At 38.5% G+C, this 15,425-nt stretch overlaps 1 protein-coding gene across 15 annotated transcripts in view; it reads left to right on the plus strand.

Moving 5' to 3' along the window:
• LOC125771674 (collagen alpha-1(XVIII) chain) overlaps positions 1–15,425 on the plus strand; it is a 215,646-nt gene that overhangs the window by 186,437 nt on the left and 13,784 nt on the right. For 13 of the 15 annotated variants that reach the window (XM_049442549.1, XM_049442551.1, XM_049442558.1 and 10 more), the window contains 3 exons: positions 5,233–5,358; positions 8,708–8,734; positions 12,718–12,848. In XM_049442549.1, coding sequence (XP_049298506.1) covers positions 5,233–5,358; positions 8,708–8,734; positions 12,718–12,848 — 284 coding nt within the window. The remainder of the gene's footprint in view (positions 1–5,232; positions 5,359–8,707; positions 8,735–12,717; positions 12,849–15,425) is intronic. The other 2 variants (XM_049442554.1, XM_049442564.1) reach the window with 1 other exon arrangement.

The following is a 15,425-nucleotide window of genomic DNA, read 5'->3' on the forward strand; positions in this document are numbered from 1 at the left end:
CTAACGGTGTCAGACGTTGACCCGATGCCGTAATAAAACGCAAATGTGTTTGTTCTAATTCGACATTAGCAAACTCTTTCCGATACACACTCTCCGGTATTACCGTATTACACGCACCACAGTCTATCTCAAACGCAATGTCTACACCGTTGATATTTAAAACGCACACTTCTGGATTACTGATCGTATTCTCTTCTAATATGCGTGTTAGCGACACATCCTTCGGTTCCGCTCGCAAACTATGCACGTTCGTACTTCGGCAACACGACGACACATGACCATATTTCTTACAGTTGAAACACTGCCACATACGCGCAGGACATGTCTGTGGATTATGCGATCTTCCACATCTGTAACACTGCTGCTGCTGCTGCTGCTGCTGCTGCTGCTGCTGCTGCTGCTGCTTGCTCTCCTGCTTATGCGTGTAGCTCTGTTGATGTAAAGGTGTACTGTTCCCACGGTGGTAGTGCACTTTTGGACCGACGCTTCGTTTTGGCGCACACTTAATCACCGCCATTTCCCTCGGTTTCTCTTTCGATGTAAATGTTTCGTTTTGTTCATCCGCAGCTTCCCATGTTCTGGCGATATTTTCTGCACTCTCGAATGTTAACTCGGACTCTCGAAGAAGACGTTTCCTTAGTCCTTCATCTCGGACACCAACTACTAATTGATCTCGCAAGCTTTCCTTTAGACAGCACGTGAATTTACACGATTGTGCGAGCGATTTCAGTTCCACGATGTACTCCGCAACAGAACTATCTTTTTGTAGACAGTTTCTAAAGTTGAACCGTTCCGCCACTACGTTGACTTTCTGTTCCAATTGCTCTTGCAGCTTAATGCACAGCTTCTCGTAGTTTAGCGTCTTTGGCTGTTCAGGCAACACCATCTTTGATATGAGGCTATACAGCGATGCTCCTCCCAACGTTAACAACATCACTGTTTTCTTTGAATCTTCCACCTCGTTAACTTGGAAAAAAATATCAATACGTTCCAAGTACTCCCTGATGCTTTCGCCCATGACAAATGGTTCAATTTCTCCGATTAACGACATGACTAATATTTGACTTTTCGTTTGCTTTTTCCTCGTCGCCAACTATTATGAAGTTAGGTGTTGCTCGTTCGAGTGCTATTTATCGACTGACTCTTTATTCTTAGTCTAATACATACATACATATACTTACATCTAACGCTTACACTATACGCTTATACGCTAACCTACACTTACGACACTACAATTTGCACTGCCGAAAATAGTAACATAGCTCGTCGGAAACAGGAACAAAGCTTGTGTTTCATTTATATTTCAAATAAGATGCAATTAAATCAATAAAATTAGTGTTGGAACCTTATAAAGGAAGGAAGATCAGGTCCCAAGGACCTGTCAAAAGATAGGAGAAAATAGGGATGTCAGGAGAAGAAGAAAAAAGGATGTAAGAAAAACACGTATAAAAACCGCAGGATGCGCCTACGAAGCTCTTTTTTCATACGCAAGCGAATAAAGACCAATTTTTTGGCGCACCATAGAGCGGTGTTTGGCAAAAAAAGTCTTGACAGTTAGAAAAGATTCCGAAATTTTCTAACAATTAGTATGCAGGCAAAAACTGCACCAGAAACCCTAATCTTGCTGTTGAAAAGAACAGGATCATATTCAGCATTAAATATGATTTCATGAGGTGAATTTTGTATTCTTTTAATATTTTCTTTTGATTTACCTCTAGAGGTCTTATCCTGCCATCCTGTGAGGATTCATGAAACTTTGATGATTCTCTGATTCTCTGTTAAACAAAGTCCTTTATCTTTAAATTAAATCAATGACAAACACTGGCTTATAAACGATGATGAGGAATTAAAGCACTAACTGGTTCAAGAACCGGATCATTTTGACCACTATTATTTTTTCATGAGGCAAAAAAAAAATTTAAAACAAAGTTTGTTAAAATAATAACTTTTTACTATTTTTATGTCAATGTCCACATCAAATATTCTCTTTATTTTTATCTGCCTTCAAAAGATAAGCTTCTACAACATTTGGTGTTTCCATTTTCCATCTTTTACAATACTGGTGACACACAGCAGAAATGGCTGCTATGCTACGATGGACATAAAAAAACATAATTCAAAAAGGCTTCACACCCACCAAAGAAGATGAAAGTCACAGTTGTGCACAATCGTACCGTTTGTCAGGTTCGTCGGCAAAGTTTATTTTTTTTTTTTGCACTAATCCTCTCAGTCTGCCGCCTGAAGAACACTAATTAACGGGTCTTCTCGTGCTCCAACACATTATACAAGTACCAGCAGCCATATACACCAGCGCACAACTGGAAGATTAACTGGTCGCCCGCGGATGAAAGATCACGTTGCGCATCCATTGGATGTATGCAACCGCTTACATACTTTTCTCATCGTGAGTTCACCGAAACACTTGCATTACATGCTTGCTCCTAACTACACGTACAGACGCTTCGGGTTGTACAAAAAGCAAATGGGTTTTTGGCAAATCCTCTTTGTCGAAATTAAAGCTTCCTTTTATACATTCAAATAGGTTTTTGTTTTTTTTATTTATGTATTTCTCACCCCGCAAAAAATGCTCTCTCTGACAAGAAAATCATAAACCTCCAATTTGTACACAATCGAGATTCTTTTGCCCTAAAATATAAGAAAAAATTGAATGCAACTAACCGAGTTCCAATGTTCGACCGAGTGCAATGGCCAAGAGCAACAAAATGAGAACAAAACAAAAGCTGTTCGTAACGTACAACCAACGGTGCATGATTTTCCGTTTTTCCGGTGTAACCCGTGAATGGGAAAACGTGTAGTGCAAAGTGTGCATTTCAAACAATATAAAAATTGCAAAACAAAAACAGAAGAGCAGAAGAAAAAAAACAACACCTGGTACAACGCACGGGCAATGCACTGAATTTCCCGTTACATCTGGTTTGTTGTTCGCAGTTTACATGTTCCATTTACCGAGAACCGTTTCACGTCCGTCACAAAAGAATGGACGAAAGGAAATGCATATATATTTTTATAATCTTTAAAATCACATTCATTTCTATGAAGAACTGGGGCAGGAATATATTTAAAACAAGTGAAGCTGAAGTAAAGGAAACAAAATCATTCGACAAACAGACACGGTTGCTTCCCCTGTGCTTCTCTACCTGTTTTTGTTATTTTTTTTTTGTGATGTATTGTCACTTAGTTTGTAGATTGTACTTTAAAAATAAAAAAAAATATGTAATTGGGAAAACGATGAAGAGTCGGAAAATTTATACTGAAAAATGCTTTCTGTTATGTTTTACTCAAACACGTTCGCCAATAAGGTATAAATTTCAGATAATTGGAATTTTCAATTCCAGATCCACAGTTATGCATCACCAAGGTCTTTTAAAGGACGATAAGGTTTCATCTTGACCACGTTATTGACCGCGCGAATCAAACTTAAAACTTGTTCTTGGAATCGACGAATGTATATTTCGTTGATTCGTCCGTTATTAAACTATTGTTCAGTAGTAACATGTCCGTATATAGCAAAACAACCAACGATGTCTGCTTCTGAGCCTTAACTCTTTTTAAACTATGCTCTGCAGGCCTCGGCTTTTGCTTCATAGCAGGGTTACTACTAGGAAACATTGACTATTAAGAGATATCTGGCAAATGAGCTGTCTAGAGACTTCATTATTCCACGTGCAACATCCTTTTACATTTACACATCAAACTAACGAACTTTCGTAAAAAGCCTTTTTCTACTTGGTTTAAAAATAAGTTACATTAAGTGAACAAAAAAAAATAGGTAAAATACAAGGAGGAAATGCCTTGTGATAATTGTACTGCTTCAGCTCCAGAGGCTGACAATACGGCCGAAGCCGTCATCATGAATTATAAAATAAAAATAAAAAGTGAACAAAAAAATGCAAAAATGATGCCAAATGTATTTTAGTTCATTCCACTTTGAAGAGAGTTGTTGAGGAAATAACACTTTCATCCATTTGTTCAACTTTTTCTCTTATCCAAAAAAAAAATAAATTTCTTATTGTTATGTTACGCACTGTATACAGAAATACTTTGCGTGTAATGTAATATTTTTAAATATGTACAAAAAAAATTGTATTATGCTTTGAATTGAGAACACGTTCAGTTATAGTTAACTATTACCATCTTTATTAAACCGTTCTCAGTGGACGAAATATTCAATATTCAACATCAAACACAACTCTAAACAAGAAAGGAGGATCGAAAAAAACCAACAGGCTTATCAGTTAAATAATATTATTGTTTCCTGGTATCTAAGTGCTTTGTACAATTCTGTGAACTACGTGGAAAATATATTTATGGACATCTTTGCATTCAGTCGACAAGCAACTAAACATGAATTTTCAGAATATTCGAAGAAATCGAAAATCGCATTTGAAATTAATTTAAAATTTTCAGCATAAATTCAAATTTATTTAATAAAAAACTTGCTTTTACAAAAAACTGCCTTTATGTATTTCTCACAGTTTCTTGAACAAAATGTGCAATTAATTCAACGGAAACTATAATGCTATTTACTATAATAATTCCTTCCGCATAACATTTTGCAAGTTAAACCTTTTTAATGCAATTGCTTCATCAAACTATTCGTAGGTTGCCTTTATCTAGTCTCGGTTCTAGTATACAATTCAAACGAAGCAGTAATGTGCTCACTACGCATTATTTAGTGGTCGCAGCAAAAAAAAATCCTCGCTTTTAACATTGACACACTGCGGACAGAAATGGTCGATTGTGCGATAACAGGGAAAACCATGCGCAATGAAACTTTGCACTTTGGCCAAGTCAAACAAACACGCCAATTACTGTTACTGCCGGTTGGTAAATAATTAATGCGCCTATAAACAACATGAAAACCATATTAGTCATGACAGTTGCACGAGCTTCCCTTCCAACGCCATCCGGAGGCTAGCGAATGCGAACGTTTCGCGACGTACACTTTCTCTAATCAAGTGGCTACGATCGTGCGACCATTGACCCGTTCCGTATCGATAAATATTTTACATAAATAAATAAACTGTTTTGATTCGATTTCCGCCGGCAGTGGCACTCAAACTACCCCATCCCGCCCACCCTCGTTCCCGTGAAACGTTTTTCCATTTCCACACCCCATAAGAGAGTCATTGATTGAACCTTGTAACGGATTGGTTGTTTTCGCTTGGTACTATTATTGATAAACAACGTTTTCATTCCTCCATTTTGCAGCTAGGAACGCTTGTGCCAATTGCAACGGTACCACCGCCCACCACCACCATCGTACCACCGCAGCGTTCCGATCTGCAAGCGTCGAATCTCATCCACAATCTCCCACAGCCGGGCGACGGCTCAGTGGTAAGTTTAGATGTACTGCTCCATTGCTTTTTAGACCTCCACCAAACATGGTTTCAAAATGTGTAAAAATAATTAATGTCACTAATGGGAACATTACAAAATTACTTACAATAATCGTAAGACATTACACAGCTAGCAAAAACTCAAACAAACACAAAACGAGTTGCTTTAGACTCGCTTTTCTACAGGAGCTCTTTTACACAACAGAAAAATACATAACAACAGCAAAATACGAAACGTTAAAGTTACTTTATCAAACTTCCGTCGAACTCGAACTGATATAATATCAATTGCAGCAACTAAAAGAGCAAGTTTGTTTATACTGGAAGATAAGAACTATTTTCTTTGGATGCTTTTTAATCTGAGTACAATACAACAAGAGGCTTCCTACAGCCATCAGGAATCAACACTATAACTTCAAATAAATCAATTAAACCTTTAATATCATAAGTAATTGTGCAGTAGTATTAGCTCATGAAGCCTATTAAGATGAGCAATTGATGAACAAATCATCTCACTGGAGGTCTAAATTACCTTATCAACTCATGCTTTCTTTAACAGACATTTTATTAAAAGCCTTAGTCAGGCAATAGTTTTCAATAGCAAATCAATTTTTCAAAAATTAAATTTTTGGTTAAATATTAAAATGTACGCTGAAAAAAATCATTCTCGGTTTCGGGAGGAAGCAACCACTAATAATCACCATATTTTGGTGTGTGTGTATAGCACCAACCTTTGTGTCACTCTACCGTACATAACGAAATATGCATGTATTTTCAATATTTCTTTATCAAATTGTGGATACAAAAAGTGGTGTTACACATGCGAAAAAAAAGTTATGTGCTGAAAAGAAACGTTCTAAAAATATTGCTAACATTATTAGAAAGATATGACTCAATTGACATTGACGTTGTATTTATAAGACAATTCAAAAAACTAAGAAAAACTTCCGGTGTAGTGTTGAACCACAGATGGGTTCTTTTCGATTAATTCCTAAATCTTCCCTCAGGCATATAAAGCCGGATTTTTACAGCAGATCGAACTTTGCCAACTCTTGGTTTAAGTAAAGCTAATTTTCCCTTAATTTATTGTTCAGTTTATTTATAAACTTAACGGTACGTTAAAGAAAAATCTTTGTCTATGTACACACCATGGCATAATTGATTATTTAAAAAAATATCTTGAAGACAGTTCCCAATCCTAAATATCAACATTAACACTGTTTTCACTGATGCCTTTTTGAAATGATCGGATCACTGATGCCATTGCGTTGCCTCTATATCTTATGAGCGAATGGAACTTGTTTGACATTTGGTTATAAATTTGCCTATAAATTTGACTCTGGATTGTTTCCATTGCTCGAGTTGATTGACGAGTTGATTGGCTGTCCTCAGAATTAAGCTTTCTAACTTAAGATATGAAAAACCTCAATAGCAGTTCCACTCTATGTATCGTACCTCGTACCTAGCTTTGGCTTTTACGATGTCAATTTAATAAAAAATAAAGCATCGCTTTAGCACATTTTTGTACTAAAAATAAAATACTATGAGATTTTGCAATTACACTGGATGAACGAATTTGATATTCTTCATTCAGTTGGATGCTATACATACTTCAACGGATTAACCAAACACATGTCAGAAAGCATCAATGCATTCGCGTTTTTTTTCGGTTTCATTCAATTCCAAAATGTTCGATTTTTATGCAACCCTTCATCTTTTTCGACAATCACACAAAAGACACATCAAAATGGCACAACAAAACATTTGTGTCACCGTGTGCACAAAACCGTGTTCCATAGCACAAAAGAGAAAATACGGCACAGAAAACAATTCATTTTTCCACCATGTTCCGGAAGCTGGCTGTCCTCACACACACGCACATTTGGCTATGAAGCCAGTAAAACGGAAAATTTATTGTGCAATCGCTGTCATTGGAATTTATGTTCCCATTTTTGCTAGAATAATAATCCAATATTTATAATTTAAAACGGCTCTTCATTATAGTATGGTTCTCACGCGAATGCTCTTTCGAATTTGTTACTTGCCCTTTTGTGTTTTCTCTTTTGTGGCAGAATGGGGAATGGGAGATGGTGTGAAAGAAAGATGGAAAAGAGATGGGGCTTTGTTTGGTTTATTTATTCATTGTATATTCTACTATTATTTCTATTATCAAGGTGGGTAGCCTCAGGGAGCCCACCACGATTGTCCACGATTGAAGTTGTCTATCGTTAGTAACTTGATGTAGGTCAGGGATGAGCAGCTACGCAATATACTATGATGGTAAATTAAACCACTTATTTTCATAGTAGAAAAAAAATTTCATTAAAAGATTTTATGCTTTAAATTTATTTAAACTTGCCGAAAAAATTGCTCACCCCTGTAATATACCAAACAAAAAAAACTACCCAAGTGCGCTACTAGACAAAGCGCTCAAGCGGTACCATTAAGCTTTCTCTTGTTGAGCAGTTTGTAAATAAAAATTACATTCTTTTCCATTCGAGTGTCCCTTTCGTTGTTCTCCAAATGCAAAGCTCAGCATTACTGTACGATTTGGCCTGTTTCATTCCTGGCATCGTGACCATGGGAGACATCCTTTCAACCGTACCATCGCTCTTTGCTCATACTTACGGTGGGCCAAACTCACACACGTACCCGATAAGCCGGGATAATATTTTCATATTTTTGCCTCGTATATTTCGCGTGCTATGAGTGCTTCATGCTTCCCTACCGCCATCCACCTCTGATCAGGCGTATTTATTCTACTAAAAAGTAAACAAATAAACCATAACATGGCCACCGCAGGGTAAAAGCTTGGTCTCCCTTTCGCGACTAAACAGATGATCCAGTTTCGCACTAAATTTCGAAGGCAAGAAAAATATGAAACGAATACGGAAATCATACTGCCGTGTCCTGGGACAACCTGAAACATAACTTTTAAAACTCCAAACCAGTTACGGTTTGCACGGGAAATCTGAACTTGACCGACATGATTCGTTGTACATTTTTAACTAATCCATTTTCTTCTCTTTCATTTTTTTTTTCTTCTTAACGCTAATTCTACATGGCTTGGGATTACACTAACTGCAAAACCGTGCCACTAATCCATTCATCCGTGATACATTCTAACCACAAACAAACTGCATCTAACTGGTAACCTAATGCCCGACAACCAACTCACCGATACGATACGCTGCAAATATAACAACGATCACTTCAACGGCACTACCTATAATAACAACAAACTAACTGCATAAATGTATACAATGGAAATAAAAACCTTCCCCGGCCAACAACATCATCGTCTCCGTTGGTTGCCATCGCTCATCGGTGCTCTCGTGGTGCCACAGTTCACTGCCACACCGGAGTATGAGTCGGTAAATATTTTCCCAAGATGATTCCCTTTTTTTCGGCGTTTGCGTGTGTTGTCGAGTGCTCCGTCCTCGAAATTCATCTCCCCTTTAGTTCAAGGTTTCACAAAATATTTTCTTCCACTGTTTTGTTTCACTGTTTTGTGCCCATCCAGTCGGTGACTTGTTCACCGATTACTTGTCGATTTCGTACCATCACTCTATTTGTTGCTTTTTTCGTTTCTTTCCTCAACTCTACTGTTGCCTCCATTTGAGTAGAGCTATACCATCCGCAGAGCTTTCCGTTCCTTCTTGACTGCTCGCTTTATTTATTCAAGCATCCATTTTTCGATATTATCTCACCAGTGTGCCGTGAACGATGAACGACCAGGCGCCTCCATTTGCTACTCGTTGTTTTCGCCTGTTCTTACTTTCTCCCTCTTGCAAACCGTTCGTTCGTTTGCTCGGTGCCGAATAATAGCATTATGCCCCCCGGTGGTCTTGATTATTGCCGTTCGCTTTCTGTTTGATTAGTTTGCACGGGCTTGCGCTGCGCCTCATCCTGACCCCTTCGCAGAAGTGCGCTTTGTTACGGGTGCGATTTACACGCTTTCTCGACCAACGTACCCCTTGGTGCCCAATAAGTTAGTTTCTTCCACGCTGGTTGCAAAACATTCCTTATACTTCGATGAACTTTTCGCAAATATTTAATGCAATATACAAGATACACCAACTCCACAGAAAAATGGAGGCGCCCAGTCTTTTTCTTTACCACCGACTAGGCGTCTCCATGCAAAATGCATTTCCAACTTCACCCTAAGGCGGTGAAAGCGGAGAAGAATTCAGCACACACTTAAATTAGCTTTAAATAAATATTCACTTCGTTCCGGATTATTAGAAAAATGGAATGCTTCATTTTCGTGTTTTCACTAGACAAAAAAAATAAAGTTATGTATTCCACAATGGCTAAGACGATAAATCCAGGCAAGTGTGTACCTCCAATGCTCCATTACGTGGATTAAACAGACGTACCAACAGAAGAAATAACACCAGAATAGAAAGACAAAAACAAAATCCCGCTAGCTAGTGCTGAGCTGCAGCTAGTGGATTCATTCCGTTTGCCATTTCTTGTGCGTCATTGCTTCATTTCCTTTCGGCCTTTCTACAGGATTCGGTTGATTGCTAAACATCCCCTTTAGAAAGCTGTAGCCTAGCGCGTCCACCGCATGAAAGACAATCAGTGCAGAGCAAAGATCAGTTCGGTACCTTGGGCGGATTCGTGCCTTGTCGAGCGCTGAATGATATTGGGCAGAAAAATGGAAGCAAACTCCACTTGTTACCGTTACCCGGTACGATTTGTAGGAACGATACCCACCAACCCCTCGTCGCCCGCAAACATTTATTACCATCGTAATTTATGATAATAATCGTAATTTTATAACTGAAATCGTGTACAGTATTTCGTATTGCTTTACGCGATGCTTCACCAACGAAGTGGCTCTTCGGTGTGGTGTACAATTTTTTCAAACCAAAACCCACTTCTCGGAGAAGTAGTACGTTTCTCCATATTTGAACGTCCACATCGTGCACGGAATGCTGTTGCACGGGACGATGATAGGCGATTAAGGGATGATTTATTTTCTCCCTTTCCTACGAAGCAGATAAAGTACCGGGAGATGATTACCTTCCAGCGAGACGAAAGCGGATGATTACAATACGCAATGCAATGCGTTTAAGCAACACAGCAAAACAACAGTGTGTGTGCGGATGTGTGTATTTGTGTTAAATAATGCGTTCATCGATTACTGTTATTACGTTTACGCATTTCATTTCATTCAAATGCGACCCACAATGCGACATTATTAAAGGGCGGCATGTACCCCTGAGGGGTCTCCATTGTTTCGATTGTGTTTGGCGCATAATTGAAAATGAGCAATTACCAATTGTGACACGAGTAGTCAAAACGAGTGGTGAAGTTTTTTTTTAATGTTAAACCCGATTCGTAGACGTTACACGGTCCAGACGGGTTGAATGTAATTCTCGTTCAATTTTAATTAAATACGATTTCATTCCTGAACTCAACCATGACATCGTGAAATTGTGTTTTCAATTTTCAATTGACGGTGACAAACATCATTAACCTGTTCTGATTTTTTGTACAGTTACGCATGGAAAGGCAAACCTCCTTGACAAAACGGCAGTCTTTCGCACGAATTGAAACGTGTTACAATAGTGATAATGTTCATTTAACAAGAGAGATTTTAAAATAGGAAAAAAATGATGAAAACAATGCAATATCATAAAAAGTTTATTTGTGTAATGGATTATTTTGATTTCAGATACAATCCAAAGTGAATGTGATGATAACCTGTACACAACCAACACACGTTTACACACGAAAAAGGTCATAAGGCCCTAAAAGTCACCAATCCTTATTGGTTAAACAATGAACTGCATACTTTTAGGCGCAACTTGTATCGTTCTTATTAGCCAATGTATTTCCATGGAACAAATATATATAGTTCGTTGAAAGCTTACATTTTGCTAAAACAGCCTAAAATAAAATGGCTTTTATTTATAATGTTCTCCATTTAATTACAAATTTAAAGAGTTCCTTGATAAATAGGCATCACCTAATAGGCAACTGCATCACATAATAAAGTATACGCAGCAGTTGTTACAGAAACAAAAAATATTCTGTCAATTTAAAAAAAAATAATTATTGAATGTCGCGCACCCTTCAGTGTACGACAAATCAGTCAAGATGTTCATATAGCGATGGGATGAGGAATGAGAGCTAATATCAAATATTTTACAAAGCTTCAAAGATATGATAAATAAGTAGGAAATTAAAAATTTGTATTAAAAAGTGATTTTAGCAATCGATAGGTTATTCATTAACGAACCCTGCAACTCAACATAAAAAAACATCAATAATTTTTACTAAACTTAATCCACTAGGCGCTTACTGGCTCAAAATCAGGTCGTAATGATTGTTTTATTAAAAATATCTGTAATTAAATTTTAATCCAAATCAAAGTACCAACAATAGAGCATCGTTATAAACGTTCACATCCTAAACGAAATGTTCAACCACCATTTGTCCATTCCGATTTGCCTCCATCTTCGACCTTAGAGAACAACAAATTGCTACCGTTGTTACATTTTTCATCTCCAATACCACCGTTCCTTCCAAACACCGGAATCGATCCCTAATTTTGATTTCACCGGAACCAAATCCACAATCTTTTGCTTAGGTCAGTCTAAGTGATGAGCCTCGGTCACGGGTTCTGTTATGATTGAAGCTGCAAACGTTCGGATCGATTGAATTGGCTGAAATGCTGATTGCTCTTATCCACCCAGAACGGTTCGGTCAATTTTCATCGAGTCGCAGCGCTATTTGTTTTCTGTCCCTCTGCATTTACCTCGTTTCTTTGCCCTACACCAGTCAAGTTTTACCCTGGCGTTCGTTTTAAAATCTTTATTTTTATGATAATTTGATTATTTCCTCGAAACTTCTTCGGCACATGGAAACGGAAAGGCTGGATCACAAAGTGGGTTGGCATTCTATTCCGTTTTAAACGGAAAAAACAGTTTTTTGTCTTCATTCCTATCTTCCATTTTCGTTTTATTTGCATTGCTGAGTCCTTGATTCCGGTTCCTACGTTCTTCCAGATGATTCTTCGCCACTTTCTTTCCAGCACTGAAAAGATTGCTTATACGAGGTGTTTTTTCTTGCACTGTTCAAGAAAATGCTGAACCTCAAGAGCCAACACGAAGGGAAAATTCTTCCTTCCATCCTGCTCCTGGCTTTTCACATGGAGATGGGGATGGTGTGCACGCTTTATTTGTCTACAACTATTCGCTGCGTTGCAATCGCGTTTTCTGACTTAATTTTCTGGCCTTTCTGTCAATTGCTGTGTACTTGCGAGCCGGTATGTGGGTTTGTGTGCGTATACTTTTCTAATTCCTTTTTCCTCTCTCATTTCTTTCCTTCACCACGGTTTCAGTTGCGGATGGCAGCACTTAACGAACCGTACCCGGGCGACATGCAGGGCATCCGTGGTGCAGACTTCGCCTGCTATCGACAAGCCCGCCGAGCCGGTCTCCTGGGAACGTTTAGGGCTTTCCTTTCGTCGAGGTAAGTGTGTTCATTTCCCATCCATTCCCTGCCCGCCCACCCTCGTCTCATCGCACACACAGTTCGGACAAATCGTTTAAGAAATTCTTCTTCACACTCCCAAGATGCCGGTGTGTTTGTTTTTCCATCGCGCGAACTAAATTCATTCGCCAATCTGTGTTGGATTTGGATGTGCTCCAAAATCGGCACAGAAACTTCTAACGCAATCACATCGAGAGCATCGAAATTGGGGAGGGCATTCTTACCCCATCCCTCCCCAGAGGGCAGAATCTCCCTGCTGGACGCTAAATCACGTAAATCAAATAAAATCCGTACGCCAACCGTTGGAGTGTGTGGGCGATTCTAGCAGAATGTCGTTCGTTTTGAAACGATTCGCTCGTTTTGTTTGTTTCTTTTCTTTCGTTTTGTTCGAATCGCCCTTTTTTGCTAACTCGTAAGCTCAACGAGACTAAATTTAAACACCACTTCATAGCTTAATGCCACAAAAACAAATGAACCATGGCTGTAGTTCTGATTTTGTTCTCCCTTTGACCGTTTTAATACGGAAAAAGCGGATCATACCATTACTAAGTAAAGCTATTTTCGAGCTATGAAACAAAACAATGTTTCTAACAATGTTTCGTAGTTTAAACCATTCTTCACCTTGGATGAGCGACCAATTACAATTAGTCCGCATACCAACTGTCATTCAAAAAGCCAACCAACATTACTAGCACCAAAGGTTTAAAATTGTTGCCGTTGAACCGATTCACAAAAATAACGCCTACAAAGGTATTTCGCTAATCAATAGAATGCCATTGTAGTAAATTCTTCATGCGTAGGTATAAATAGAGTTCAGCTGCTGCAACTGAATTGCTGTTAATTAGGGAACCAATTCTTTTTTTAAATTTTTATGTGAGGTTTTACCAACTAATATGAAACCTTCATTGTTATTCATGTTACAAATTTATTTAGTTTTTTTCCATTACAATCAAATTAAACTTTCAACCGTGTCCATTGTCAAATACCAGGCGTCTCCATTCCACTTTACCTACGAAATGACAAATACCGGGCGCCTCCATCCATAACGTATCCGACACCTACAGATGACTGCCACTTGGAGATCAATATCCAGTATTAATTTTTCTTTACAAATAAGGGAAAAATAGTTTAAATTTACTTTGGAACGATCAGACAAATTTTGTTCAAACAAGTCTGAACTGAACAAATATCTTCCCCGAATAAATATCTACTTCAAACCAATCTATTTGCAATATATTTGAACATTCCTATAACATAACAATTTGATTATAATGCACTTTACCAAAAAAAACCCACTGTGAAAGGAAAACATTCCATTCAATTTGCACATTATTGCCGTTTACATTTATACATTCCAGCCACAAAATAACACCACGCACATTCTTTGCCAGTAACCACAGTTAAATTGTGAAAATTAACTAGATTAACAGCGCACAATATCAATAACCGGCTCATTCCTTCCTACGCATCATAATCCCGTAAATGTATTTTAATCCTTCGCCAATTTTCAGCTTTTTTTCTGCTCACCCATTTTTACTCGCGCGGCAGAAAGCCGTCAGGGTGGGAGTGTAATCCAGGAAAATGAACCGAGAAAACTCATTCTTCTAATTAAACTTCAACGCATTGTTGGTGTTACCATTCAGCCGCACGCTGTCGATCAACCTTTCGCGTTTTTTACCATCCGGGAGGGGAAATACATATTTCGCTGGCAAGAAAAAGTCAGTTTCACTTTTTCCGGTCACCCCCTTGAAATCCTTTTATCCCCCTTCCTTCCCTTCCATAGAACGCTTTTCGACAGCTACAAGTGCCAAACCAACGCAGACAGGCAGTTCGGAAAGGATGAGATTTCCCTGTCGACCGAAACAAACCCGGCACCTAATTAATCAACGGACCGGTTTGGTATGGTTTACCCACCGTTGGGTAGTTTTTTTCTCTTTTTGTTCAAAATGGATAAACTGGTCCGAGGAACTTTCGTCACGAAAGTATTCGCTCGAATAATCTCACCGCAAGCTTTACATAAAGCTATTCAATTTAGTTTTTAAATTTACAGCATTTGAATGTGAAATTTCAATTAAACTCATTTACCATTTACCAGTCCCTTCGTATCTAATTTCGAATGTCATTCATTTTCGTCTATTTAAGCCCCACCCAGCGTTTCGGTTAGATTTAACTTTTCTCTACAGCGCAACATTATTCGAAAGCTGTTTTTCCCATGCGACGCACAACAATAAACTTTCACTGCAACAAAATGTTAATCACTCGACTCGTTTGGCGGGAAAACCCCCAATCGGCACCTTTTCCCACCGATGGGAGGAACACGCACACACACCCACACACATACACAGACCACACAGTGGCCAAAGTAGTGTCGAATTGTAATTTTCCCATCCTTCGTGAGGCATTTTTCGAAAATTGAAAACGTGAGATAAGGGACCCGTCGCCATACCGACCGGCATTCGCCTCAAACCGTCCACACTAGAAACTTACGCTAAAATTAGCGAATATTTTGCATTACGCTAGTGAAACTCCCACAGTGTCACGTTTAGTTGGCGCGAA

Source organism: Anopheles funestus, chromosome 3RL, assembly GCF_943734845.2.
Source record: "Anopheles funestus chromosome 3RL, idAnoFuneDA-416_04, whole genome shotgun sequence".
In the NCBI taxonomy this organism is placed as follows: domain Eukaryota; kingdom Metazoa; phylum Arthropoda; class Insecta; order Diptera; family Culicidae; genus Anopheles; species Anopheles funestus.